General features: G+C 61.3%; 1 protein-coding gene and 1 long non-coding RNA gene across 2 annotated transcripts; one reads left to right on the top strand and one right to left on the bottom strand.

Moving 5' to 3' along the window:
• Positions 1–3,379: 3,379 nt before the first annotated feature.
• Positions 3,380–7,128, bottom strand: LOC140897324 (uncharacterized). The gene is made up of 3 exons (XR_012154703.2): positions 6,995–7,128; positions 3,984–4,118; positions 3,380–3,688 (listed from the first exon to the last, which is right to left on the bottom strand). It is a non-coding gene; the product is annotated as an uncharacterized LOC140897324 (long non-coding RNA).
• A 1,264-nt stretch (positions 7,129–8,392) lies between these two features.
• SPINT4 (serine peptidase inhibitor, Kunitz type 4) lies at positions 8,393–10,506 on the top strand. The gene is made up of 4 exons (XM_073309799.1): positions 8,393–8,517; positions 8,861–9,031; positions 9,970–10,107; positions 10,315–10,506. Exons 1-4 carry the CDS (start codon positions 8,433–8,435, stop codon positions 10,323–10,325), a joined length of 405 nt encoding a protein of 134 aa, XP_073165900.1. The 5' UTR covers positions 8,393–8,432; the 3' UTR covers positions 10,326–10,506.
• The last annotated feature ends 1,589 nt before the right edge of the window (positions 10,507–12,095 follow it).

Here is a 12,095-nt window from a genome sequence, read left to right as displayed (position 1 = left end):
CCAGGAGCCACAGGCTGAGCTGGGCCTGTGTCAGGCCGGACGGGAGTAGCCATGCTCCGGGTGAGTGAGACCAGTTGTCCCCACAGCCCAGCACGGCGGTGCCAGTTTGGGGGTGGCAGGGTTTGCTCGCAGCTCACGGAGTGATTTAAGCTCTCTTTGTTCCCGCTGCACCTGGCGTTTGTCACCAACACAATGACCACCTAGGACACACGAAGGCTTTTGCCCCAGGGGGTGGGGGAATCTGAGCAATGTATGGGATGTGTGTGGGGGTCTGGCCTCTCTCCTTCGCCCCTGTCCTGCTGGAGGTGGTCAGGGTCTCCTTTGGGGCCATCCCTGGGGTGGAAGCCAGGGCAGGTGCCCTGGGCAGAGTCGGGAGAGGGGTGAGGATCAGGCTGTGATGACCTGGCACATTTTGTCCCCTGGAACAATAGCGCTTTGGTAACAGGATATCCCTCAACAAACCACTGGAGCAGCTCACAGCTGCCCGCAGCCTCAGCCCCACATGGCTGCCAGGGGACGGCAGGGCTGGGGTCACCTCCAGCTTGGAGGGCTCATGACCAAGGGGGATCAAGGAGAAACGCCAAGCAACAGTTTCCACTCAGCCCGGTGCAGCCTGCCCCAGCTCAGCCTCCTGCCCCAGGGCCGGGGCCGGACAGCGGCCCACGCCCAGCGTGTGTTGTGAAGTAGGATGGGGAGCAAGTGAGGCGTGCGCTGAGCCAGTTCCAAGGGGGAAAGGGGACCCCTCTCCCCCCGCAGCCTGGGGTTGCATTCGCCCCGAGCTCACAGAGTGGAGCCACACACGCTGCCTCCTTCACAGCCCGCTTCAGTCCATGGCCCCGGGCTCAGCCGTGGCCGGAAACCCCCAGGCTGCCCCTGCTGGGTGAAGGGCTAATTCCTGTTCTTTCTGGGAATGCCCTGCCCCTTCCCGGGATCTCTTGGCCCCTCGTTCTCATGGACAGGACTGCGTGGGGAGGAGGCACTGCCCCTGGGCCTACTGAGGAGGAAAGAGCCCTGGCGAGAAACAGCGTGCTGAAGCCAGGGACCCCATCTTGGGGCAGCGCCCAGCGGAGCCCTGGTGAAAAGTGAAGGCCCAGGGCCTCACATCAAGGGGACAGTGTGACGCTCCGAGGCAAAGTGGGTCTGTGACCCCTGGGATCTGCTGGCCCCCTGAGAGTCACAGGACCACCATGATGGGCACCAGTAGGGCAGCCCAGCCCAGAGTCCCGTGGCCCTGCCCGAGGCAGGGCATGGCCTGCGGGGAATCGAATGGCTCCCCCAGCTTTGGGAGCAGCCACGTGCCCCATGGCTGTCATCCAGGCAGGTCCTCATGCATGGAGGGCTCGCTGGTCCAAACCAGGCTTCCCTGCCACAGACAAAGGCAGGGTGAGGTCAGTACTGACGAGAGACCTGTTCAGAACGCATGGGCTGTGATCCTAGACCTGGCACCCTCACCTCAGAAACATTTGTTCAAACAAATCCCAGCTCCCGTGACCCATCATCCCTCTAGTGCATGGTGCCCACATGGCCCCTCCATCCTGTCCCTGCACTAGGGCGTGCTGGCCACATCACACCAGCCCTCTGTCTCTGGTGTGGTCCCTTGTAGAGCGGGGCAGCCGGCGCAGAGCGACTAGGGAGGGGCAGGCCGGGGAACGGGCCGGAATGGTCCATTGGCATGACATCGCACCCCCATTTGGCCCCTCTCCACTGTCTGGAAAAGGTCCGGCTCTGGCTCTGAGCTCTGACAGCAGCATGGACTGGGGCTGACTCACTGTGCTGTGTCAGCTACCCACGAATCATTCCTGAGTCGTCAGCAGCACCCGCCAGAGAGGGCAAGTGGGTCACCCGCCCTGCGCAATCAGTAGGCCCCGTGCCCATCCTGTGTGGGTGGCAAGGGCTGGAGGGAGGGGCAGGTGTGAGGTGTGGGGCTCATTTGGGAAAACAGACGCCTGTAACAGGTTCCCTTCCTGGTGGGGATTCCTCTCCCAGGGGAGCTGCTTAGTCAAGCATCAGGCTGTGCTCCTGGCGAGCTGGTGGCTCATCCCTTGGGCTGGGGGGCAGCTGCCATCAGCCTTCACCCCAGTGCAGGGCCTGGAGAGCCCTGACTCTTGATCGGGCTGCCCCAGGGGCCAACCAAGACCTGCCAGTGCTCACTTTGAACTGTAACTGGTTAAGCCTCTGTGCCTAGCATATGTGGAACCTTCCCCGTTGCCGCAGCCCTACGAAATGGCCTGTCCCTGAGCCGTGTGTCCGGGAGGTTATTGGGAGCACCGGGCCGGCACCTATGAGACCTAGCTACAGTGCTTGCCTTGGGGGCGCGGTACACCTGGCACGTTCCCAGCACTGCAGGGGCCTGGGGTACTGAGCTGTAGGGACAGTCCTGTACCCATGCGCCATTGCTTCCCAACAGACCAGGCCCTGGTGCTGTTCCTCACTGCGGGGAACAAGGAAATGGCTGAGCAGGCAGGGAAGGGGACAGGAAGGGGCCCTGCTCACTGAGTCCTGAGGGGCCCAGAGTCCTCAGCACCCAGGACCTGCCCTCCCTGACTGACCAGCCAGGCTGCTCCAGAGCAGCCCTGCAAGGGGAGGCCTGGTCCCTGCCAGCTCCCCCACCACCATCCTCCCCTGAGAGACACTCGCCACTAGTGTCTTGACCCAGACCCAGACACATGGAGCAAGTGCCTGTCCCCAAAGGCCTGATCCCCTGGGCCCTGCTTGGGAGGGGAAGACCCCCCGGATGTGAGAGCCCCCAGCTCACAGCCTGTCAGACACTGTCTCGCAGCAGAGCGACCAGGGAGGGGCAGGCTGGGAAAATCCCCCTGGCTCGCCCCAACCCTTTGCCTGGTCCTGACCGGACCCGGCGCCAGGCTCTGCACAGTGTGTGGGAGCGTCAGGCCGCTCTGCCCAGTGCTGCCAGGGATGCGACCGGCTCAGCTAGTGTCTGTGCCCCCCAGGTGGAGGCATGTGGTGCGAGTCTAACTGGCGTCAGGGCAGAGCCGGGGCAGGGCTGGAGACATAAACAGGGTGAGCAGAGGGGGTGAAGGTCCTGGCAGCAGAGCAGCAAGTGACTGGGGGGCCTGATCCCTGCAGCTCCCCTTGGAAAGCCCCTCAGTGGCTCTGCCCAGATGCTCTGTGGGGTCCTGTGCAAATAGCCCTGCTGGCCCTGAGCGGGAAAGGGGGGATTTGGGCCTGGAGTAATTTGGGAGCTTGCAGTGACTGAATCCAGGGGCTGGACTGCTGCAGTGGCTATTCCTGAGGTCCCTTCCAACCCTGATATTCTATGATTCTATGATTCCCTGGCCACCCTGGTGCCCCCAGCCAGCCTGTCCTGGCAGCCACACGTCGAAGCACTCACACACACAGATTGTTATGCAGGGACAGGCTTTACTACGCCCTTCTCAGGGTGCTGCTCCAAGGCAGAGCCGGGCAGCGGCCGGGCACATGCTCGCTCCCCCGCCATGCCCAACCAGCCTACTGTGCATGGAGGCACCAGTGGTGCCAGGTAGCAGATGTAGCCCGAGGGCAGTCGGAGCAGCCAAAGGGCCTGGGCAGAGTGAGGGGAGCAGGGGGAGGTCCCTGGAAGCGGGGCCTTTGCAGGCTGATCAGTTCTCGGCAATTGTCTTGTGTGGGTCATGGGGGCGGCATGTCCCCTCTGGCACCTGGGTTCAGGCAGACAGGCGTTAGGGAGACCCTGGGAAGTAGAACGAAGCTGTCAGAGCCCTGCTCCCATATCACTGCCCCCCGCATGCCCAGGGCTCCCTGCGCTCACCAGCGCCATGACTGGTGGGTCCATGTAAACTGGAGTGACTCCAGTGGGGGCACATGAGTGTGGAACTCCCAGCCCGGGGGTAGGGGCTGGCTAATGCGGCTGGGGCCCTGGCCCTTCACTGTGTTCCTCCGATTCCTCCCACCTGCTCAGATATGGGCATATCCCCCCTCTGGCCCTGGCAGCCCAGGCTCCCTGCGGAGGCAGGCATTAAACTCACCTCCAGACACTCTGATGCACTGGTGGCCACACCCGTTACTGCAGCACTTTTCTCCTTCAGGACAGGAACCGTCGCTGGTGCATAACTCTGCGCAGAGCCCAGCGCCGAGCGGCTTTGGGCAGCTCCCACGGCTCCCTGGGACACAGAGGATCATGTGGCCATGAGACACCCGCCCTGACGCTCATCTGCCCCTGCTAAAGGCTCCCAGCTCGCTGTGGGAAACAGGCCAGAGCAGGACTGAAGAGAGACCCCAGCCAGGGAGCCCTGGACGCCGCTCATCCCCCTGCTCCCACTCAGAGCCACACTCCCCACTTCAGCCGCTGCGGGAGGGCAGCTTCACCCCCCGGCTGCTCATCAGCCTTCTCGCTCTGTGGGCAGCACCAGGGGGTGGCCGTCACTGTGACAATGCCGGTGCTTCTCTCACGGCCTCCCTGCGACAGGGAGCGTCGCTCTCAGCCACCTGTAGTGACGTGGGACCCAAAAACCTCACTGCTTTTTAAAAGCAGGAAAAGAAATTCCTCCCAGGGGTGCAATGGGGCAAACGTCTGAATGGCCCCTGCTTCCCAAAGACTGCGCTGCCTGACAGGGCCTGGAAAACCAGCGCCCGAGAGGGGGCCCAGGCTGGAAGAGACTTTGTGTTCCCAGCAGGATGGCCCGTCTCAGCCTGAGCCAAAGGGCCTCTGCTGACAGCACGGAAATGCGGAACTGCCTCTCAGCCGGAGTGCGGGGCCAGAGGGAGCAGGCCAGCCACAGGGCCGGTTCGCGTTAATGATCTCTGCAGACCAGAGTTGGCAACAGAGGTCCCTCTCCTGCACCATCTGGAGCCCAGGGTGCAGCCCACTCAGGGCCAGGGCCATTGGGCTCCTCCACCAGTGCAGTCCTCGGAACGAGAGTCCAGAGCTTGTGTGACGAAGCGGGACTGTTCTTAATGTTTCCTCTGAATAGTGTGGGGGTGCCTCAGTTTCCCCTGTGTAGTTCTTAAGTATCTAGGTCGTGGGGTAAGGGTGTATGATCGTTGCAGAGTCCTAGAGGGCAGGGGTGTGCAGGGGTCTGGACACAGAGAATGGCCGACACCCTGTTTCCTGGCAACTGATGGCCTGGGCCCTTCCCCCCTGCAAGGTGAGAGCTAAAGGGTTGGAGAACAAAGAAATCCGGTGACCTCCTGGCCTGGGAAAGGGACAAAGCCCAGAGGAGGAGGGGCTCGAGGGAGTTTCAGTTTGGGGCTGGCTGGAGATGTGGAGTGAAGGGCAGATGTGGTTGTCTGGCTCACTGCCCCCCAAAATGGACCCAGCTGAGGGGTCCGGTTCTCTGCACCTACAAGCTCTGTGTTAGACCCTGTTCCTGTCGTCTAATAAACCTCTGTTTTACTGGCTGGCTGAGAGTCCCGTCTGACTGCGGAGTTGGGGGGCAGGACCCTCTGGCTTCCCCAGGACCCCGCCTGAGCGGACTCGCTGTAGGTAGCGCACGGAGGGCACAGAGGATGCTGAATGCTCCGAGGTCAGACCCAGGAAGGTGGAAGCTGTGTGAGCTGTGTGTCCTGCAGACAGGCTGCTCACAGAAAGGAGACTTCCCCAGAGTCCTGACTGGCTTTGTGGGGAGCAGTTCCAGAGTATTGCCCGGGGACCCCGTGACAATCCCCCAGTGATGTGGGTTCCACAACCCCCCTCAGTCACCTATTCCAGAGCTTACCAAGCCTTAGAGTTAGAAAGCTTGTCCTAATATCTCAGCTAAATCTCTCTTCCTGCAAACTAAGCTGGTTCCTCCTTCTTCTACCCTTGGAGAACAGTTGATCCATCTCCTCTTTACAACAACCTTTTACAGATTTGAGGGCTGTTATTCCCCTCTCAGTCGTCTCATTTCTATACTGAAGATGCCCAGTTCTTTAAACCTTTCCTCACCAGCAGAGGCGGATTCGGGTTTTGTGGGGACCTGGGCCAGAGGAAGTGAGGGCCCCTCCCCACCCCTTCTACCTGTAGTCCCTCTTGCCCCTCCCCATGCTCCTGTTGGGGAAATGGGCTCGGGGTGTGGGGGCTTCCCCCGCTCCCCAGCAGGAGCGCCAAGTGGGCAGAGTGGGGCAAGACCCCATGCCCCAACCCCACTCCCCAGCAGAAGCACTGGGCGGGCAGAGCAGGTCGGGGGACAGCGGTGCCCATTTTTCCAGGGCCCCCCAATTGCCTGGGGCCCCTGGGCCCGATCCCCATTGGCCCAGTGGCTAATCCACCACTGTTCATAGCTCAGGTTTTTCTAAACTTCTTATCATTTTCGTTGCTCTCCTCTGGACTCTCTCCAATTTCTCCACGTCTTTCCTAAAGTGCAGCACCCAGTGCTGAGCAGAGCGGGACAATGACCTCCCGTGTCTTACATACGACACCCCTGTTAATCCAACCCAGAATGACTTGTACCTTTTTTGCAGCAGTATCACCTTGTTGACTTATATTCAATTTGTGATCCACTGTGGCCCCCGATCCCTTTCTGCATACTGTTGCCTAGCCCGTTATTCCCCCGTGGTATGTGTGTGTTTCCCCCGTGCAGTACTTGGTACCTGCCTATACTGAATTTCATAAATTCTCTCAAATTTATCAAGAGATTCATCCGGGGAGTCTTCTAATCTGACATCTGTGTCACCATCTCTCCCTGTAGCTGTTTCCTCTGTGCTCAGCCCTGCAGTATCTGAGCTTTCTACACAGAGCTGAAAGCTAGGACCACTCTCCCCCACAGGCCTGAGCCTGGGACATCTGCCCCCCTCAGTGCCTGTCGCTCAGCATCTTAGGAACTCAGTGTCCGGCCAGTCTGTAATTCTGTCTGCTGCTCCGAGGGAATCTCATCCCCTCACCCTGGCTTTGCTGGGGTCAGTCCCATCCCTGTGCCAGTGGCTCTGACAACGGAGACGTGTTTCTATTGGTCCCGGTGTCAGGTCACGGATGAGACAAACCAACCCACTGCCTAATGGGTCAGGTATTTCCAAGCACCCACTGCCCCTGCTCCCTTCTCTGCCGGCTGCCCGCACTCACCTCCAGACGCAGGCGGCAGCTGGGCCCAGAGGGCCAGGAGCCCCAGGAGCAGGAAGATGGCCCCTGACGTCATGGTGCTGCCAGGGGCTGGGTCTGAGTGCCCATGGCTGAGCCGGGCAGGGATTTAAACCCTGTCCCTGCTGCAGCTGAGAGGGGAGGTGACTCATAGTGACCTTTGGGCTCCTTCCCTGGGCCAGCATGCAACTCACTGCATTTCACAATAAACCAGTTTCACCTGTAATTTCCCCTGCATGGAACGAGGAAACAACCCGGATCTTGTGGTCTGAGAAACCCCCCAAAGGAACCTGGAGAAACAGGTAGGCCCAGGCTCCACGGTCCCAGTCAGATCCAGGGACTGATGGCAGAACATGCCCACCCCATCCTAGGGGACAGTATCTGCTCAGTGCCCAAGACAAGGAGAAACCCTGGCATAAGTGTGTGTGTGTGTGCGTACTCGTGATTCCTTCCTGATCCTAGGTCTGGGGACAACCCAGCCCACAGAGGAGTGCGAGTCACCTTTTACTCCGGACACAGGGTGGGAGCCAGGTCACAGCCCGTTCCTCACTTAGTCCCCAGTAGCTGGTTCTGCCAGCCCCGCTGGGGCCCAGGATCCCAGACGGGATTGGCTCTAGGTGGATTCCATTCCCAGCACTGCCATGTCACCCCGGCTACTGTTTCAGCCTGACAGATCCTCATCTAGCCATCACCCCTCCAGAGCTGCTGGTCCCCAGGCTGCCCAGGGTTCAGATCTCTAGCTGAGACCCTCAGCAGCTGCTCATCTCTGCACCTTCTCCAGGATTTCTGCTTCCCTAGGGAGCTGACATGCCCGGAGCTGCATGCAGGTGTCCAGGAGGGGCCTGTCCCTGGCTTTGGGCGGGGCTTCAGTAACATGCCAGGCGTGGAGGATGTTTGCTTTGGCACACGCTGCGGCAGGGCACTGAGGAGACTCCAGCAGGGCTGAGCAGCGCAGGGGGTGTGACGCCCTGGTACCAGCAGGGCAGACAGCCTGTACCATGTCACCACGCCTTCGTTACACCATGTCGCCTGCTACCCAGAATCCTCTTGGCCTTCTCAGCCCTGCTGCACAACGTGCCCCATCTCCATGCCCTGCTCACAGGAACCCTGGGCTCCCCAGCTCACCTCCCCGTCAGTCTCACTTTGCACCAGGCTGTCTCCCCACAGGGCGCTCTGGACCTTCCTGTTTCTCCAGGCTCCTTCGAGGGGGTTTCCCAAACCCCGGGATCCGGGTTGTTTCCTCGTTCCATCCGGGGGGACTGATTTATTGTCAGACAGCGCGTGCTGGGAGCTGGAGCATGGCAGGAGCCGATAGGTCACTGCGGGCACCTCCCCCCGCTCCTGACCAGGTCCCACGTGGACTAGGCTTTAAATCCCAGCCTGGTTTAGCGCTGGGCACTCAGACCCAACTCCCGTCAGAACCATGGAGTCAGGCAGCATCTTCCTGCTCCTGGGGCTCCTCGCCGTCTGGGCCGAGCTGCAGGCTGTAGCTGGTCAGGGAGATAAACGTAAGTAAGGGAAGTTGCCCATGGCTCAGATGAGGGTCCCGGGAGCTCTCTCTTTTGTAGAGGAAGTCACAACTTGCAGTGCAAGAATTGCCCTTAAATGTGCTTTCCCTGGGGCCGTCACTCCCAGATCCCAGGGCTCAGAGTCTTTGCTGGAAGTGGAAGTGGATGTTTCTCTCCTGTGGCACCCACTTTTCTTGGAAGAGCTCTCAGGTCAGGAGTGAACGGCCACAGCATGCAGGCCAGAGGCATCCTGCCGTCGCCTCCTCCCAGAGAGCACACGCGTGTGTTCAGGGCCATCCAGTGCAGATCTCTGCTCTCATCACAACCCATCTCCTCTCCCCAGATGACATTTGCCGACTCCCGCCTGAGCAGGGCCCTTGCAAGGGACGGATCCCTCGCTACTTCTACAACCCGGCCTCCAGGACGTGTGAAAGCTTCATCTACGGAGGCTGCAAGGGCAACAAGAACAACTTTAAGACGAAGGCAGAGTGTGTGCGTGCCTGCAGGCCTCCTGGTGCGTGGGACAGAGCCCGGCCTCTCCCTCGGTGGGGCGGGGGCAGGTGCTGCCCAGATCCATACCATAAACTGGGGGGGCAGAATTACACTGGGGCTGGTCTCCAGCAGTTCAAGGAGCCCTGGTATCTCTCACGGTGGGAGGTCTGGTCAAATAAAAGGTCCCCTGAGTTCCAGCCCTGCTGTGGCTGGGGAGGGACCTGGGGGGTCCTAAATCACAGGGCTCGGAGCCATGGCCCTGTTAGCCAGGAAGTCCTGAGTTCCAGTATAGCCTCCTACTGCGTGGCCCTGGGCAGCCACTGCCACCCTGTATCACGGTTTGACCTGCCTCCTGAAGAAGCTAATGGACACATGGGGCAGCCAGGGACCCAGGGCCCCGGCCAAGAGCCTGGGCAGGGGAGACTGCGCTGCCGGCATCTGACTCCAGTTCTGGCACAAGTGGGCTGTTCTACTGGGGTTGTGCTGGAGGCTTCACTTCCACCCGGAAATCCTGACAGCAGAGACTAAACGCCCGGCCCCTCGGACCCAGCTGCCCGCTCTGTCCGTTGTGCAGCATGGTCTGGCTACGCTGGGTAGCAATCGCGGAGCTCTGAGCGAGAGCTGGCTGTGCAGTGCCATGGGCTGAGGCTGTCCTCACACCTGCATGCAGCACTAGGGCTGATAGCACAGGGGAAGGGTCCAGAGCGCTGGGCGGGGGGACAGGCAGCTCTGCAGCGGCAGGGGAACAAAACCCAGTCCCATGAGCCTGCCATACCCGATCCCAACTCCCAGGCCCCCCAGCCCAGAGCTGTCTCAGGAAGCTGGAAGTGTCTGCTGCCCTGGACCTCTGCCCAGGGAGCTGCCAGTTCAAGGTCCTAAGGCAGAGGCTGGGAGTCCCTTTGGCTGGTGCAGCTAAGTGACAAGACTGGTGTCTCCCTGTGTGCTCATTCTGCATTGCAGAGAGACCCGGGGTTTGCCCCAAGACCTCAGGCCCTGGCATTTGCCTGCATGGCTGCGACAGCGACTCTGACTGTAAAGAAGGACAGAAGTGCTGCTTTAATGGCTGTGGCTACATCTGCCTGACGGTGGCTCCATCAGGTGAGTCCCGTCTTCCGGCCACAAGGACACCCTGCGGCTCAGCAGCCGCCCAGAGACGCGCTGTGGCCCCATCCCTCCTGGCATGGGCACCTGTCTGCCTGGGATGGTGTCACCCTCACCAGCTGCCCTGTTGCCACGCCAAGCACAGGGTGTTTGGGGAGCAGCGATACGGGACCAGGGCGCTGACGGCTTCCTCCTATTTTCCAGGGTCTCCCTGACTCCCGTCTGCCAGGACGAGCTGCCTCAGCCCACAGGCCAATTGCCAAGATCGGATCAGCCTGAAGACAAAGCCCCAACCCCCAGGGTCTCTCCCCCATCCCCGGTGCTCTTGCCAGGAGAACAGGTCGAGGTTTCCTGGGATTCCTTCTCTTCCTCAATAAACATTTCCTGATGTCCCAGCACCTCGGCCTCTGCTTCCGTTCTCCAGGTCAGGCCTCCCCCAGCCTGGGCAGCCCCCACCACCCACCCCACCCCTCTGGGCCTGTCAAGCTGGATCCAAGGCAGCTGCTTCTGTTCAGGGCTGCAATCCAGAGACTGAGAGACGCTGATTGTCTATGGGGTGCTCCCGGGGGTGTTGTGTTTAAGCCCCCAGAGGCTGGGCTCGCCCTGTGTCCTGGAGGGAGAGGGTATTAAGGACCACCAGCCTCCGGGGGGGTCAGAGCCTAGAGGGGAGGGCACCTCATACACCCAGACACATTGCTGGGGTGGGGACGCACAGCTGCTCAGCACCTTAAGGGGAGCAGGGCTGTCTCCACAGGACCCCAGACAGCACCTCTGTGAGGGGTTCAGGGGACACAATCCAGAGTCGCTGGGGAACAGGCATTTGAGGTGAAAGGGTCGGGGGAGGATTTTCCAAGCCGGCCCCTCCCCAGTAGCTCTGGGGGGAGTCGCTTGGGGGAGGAAGCCCCAGCTCAGAGCCTGTCAACCCCACTCTCCCCAATGGGGTCGGTCCCTCTCCCCAGCAAGACCCAGTTCTGGGGATCCAGCCATATTATTGCCATGCAAGTCAGGCACCTCCTCCAGGTGTCCTGGTGGCGAGTGTCTCACGGAAGAACAGATGGGGGGGGCCAGGCGGGCTCCTCCCTCCTCTCTGCATCGCCCTGGCTGGTGTGGGCAGGTCGGGCCGGTCCCCTCAGGTGACCAGGCCTCCGGCCCTGCAGGGCTGCTCTGGACCCATCTGGCTGGTTTCTCCGGGAGGGCGGCTCTGGGGGCTCTGGGCCCATGTCAGGCTCTGGCAGTTCACAAGGGCAGCAGCACAAGCCCAGTGTGTCCACGGCTGATCCCCCGTTGCTCTGGGCCATGGCCATTTCCTCGTTCCCCTGGGCAGGGTTCCCCGTGTTGGAAATGGAAGGGACGGGGGCTGGGCCGTGGCACCACAGTCCCTCTGGTCAGTCCCTGCTGGACAGACGCAGCCAGGCTGCAGGGCAGGGGCAGCTGAGCAGTAGCCAGGGGTCCAGTGGGCGCTGCTGGGGATCGAATCCCCCGCGGGGACTTTTTCCAGAGCCGGTCCCGTCTCCTGGGCCCCAAGGGGGCTGGCGGAACCAGCTACTGGGGACACAACGGGGAAAGGGCCGTGACCTGGCTCCCAGCCCATGTCTGGGGTTGAAGGGTGACGCGCACTCCCCCGTGGGCCAAGCTGTCTGTACCCCTGGGGCCAGGAAGGAACTACACATGCGCACCCCGGAGCCCCTGGCAGGAGCCAGGGATTTCCCTTCCCTTGGGCTCTGAGTAGGGTCTGTCCCCTAGGATGGGGCGGGCATGTGCCCCCATCAGTCTCTGAGACTGCAGCCAACGGGACTTTTGGGCCTGGACCTCCCTGTTTCTCCAGGCTCCCTTCAAGGGGGTTTCGCAAACCCCAGGATCCGGCTTGTTTCCTCATTCCACCTGGGGGAGCTGATTTATTGTCGGACAGCACGTGCTGGGAGCTGGAGCATGGCAGGAGCCGAGAGCTCACTGCAGGCACCTCCTCCCCTTCTGACCCGGCCCCA

This window comes from Lepidochelys kempii, chromosome 13 (assembly GCF_965140285.1).
Source record: "Lepidochelys kempii isolate rLepKem1 chromosome 13, rLepKem1.hap1, whole genome shotgun sequence".
NCBI lineage: Eukaryota > Metazoa > Chordata > Testudines > Cheloniidae > Lepidochelys > Lepidochelys kempii.
This window is presented reverse-complemented; position numbering and strand designations above follow the sequence as displayed.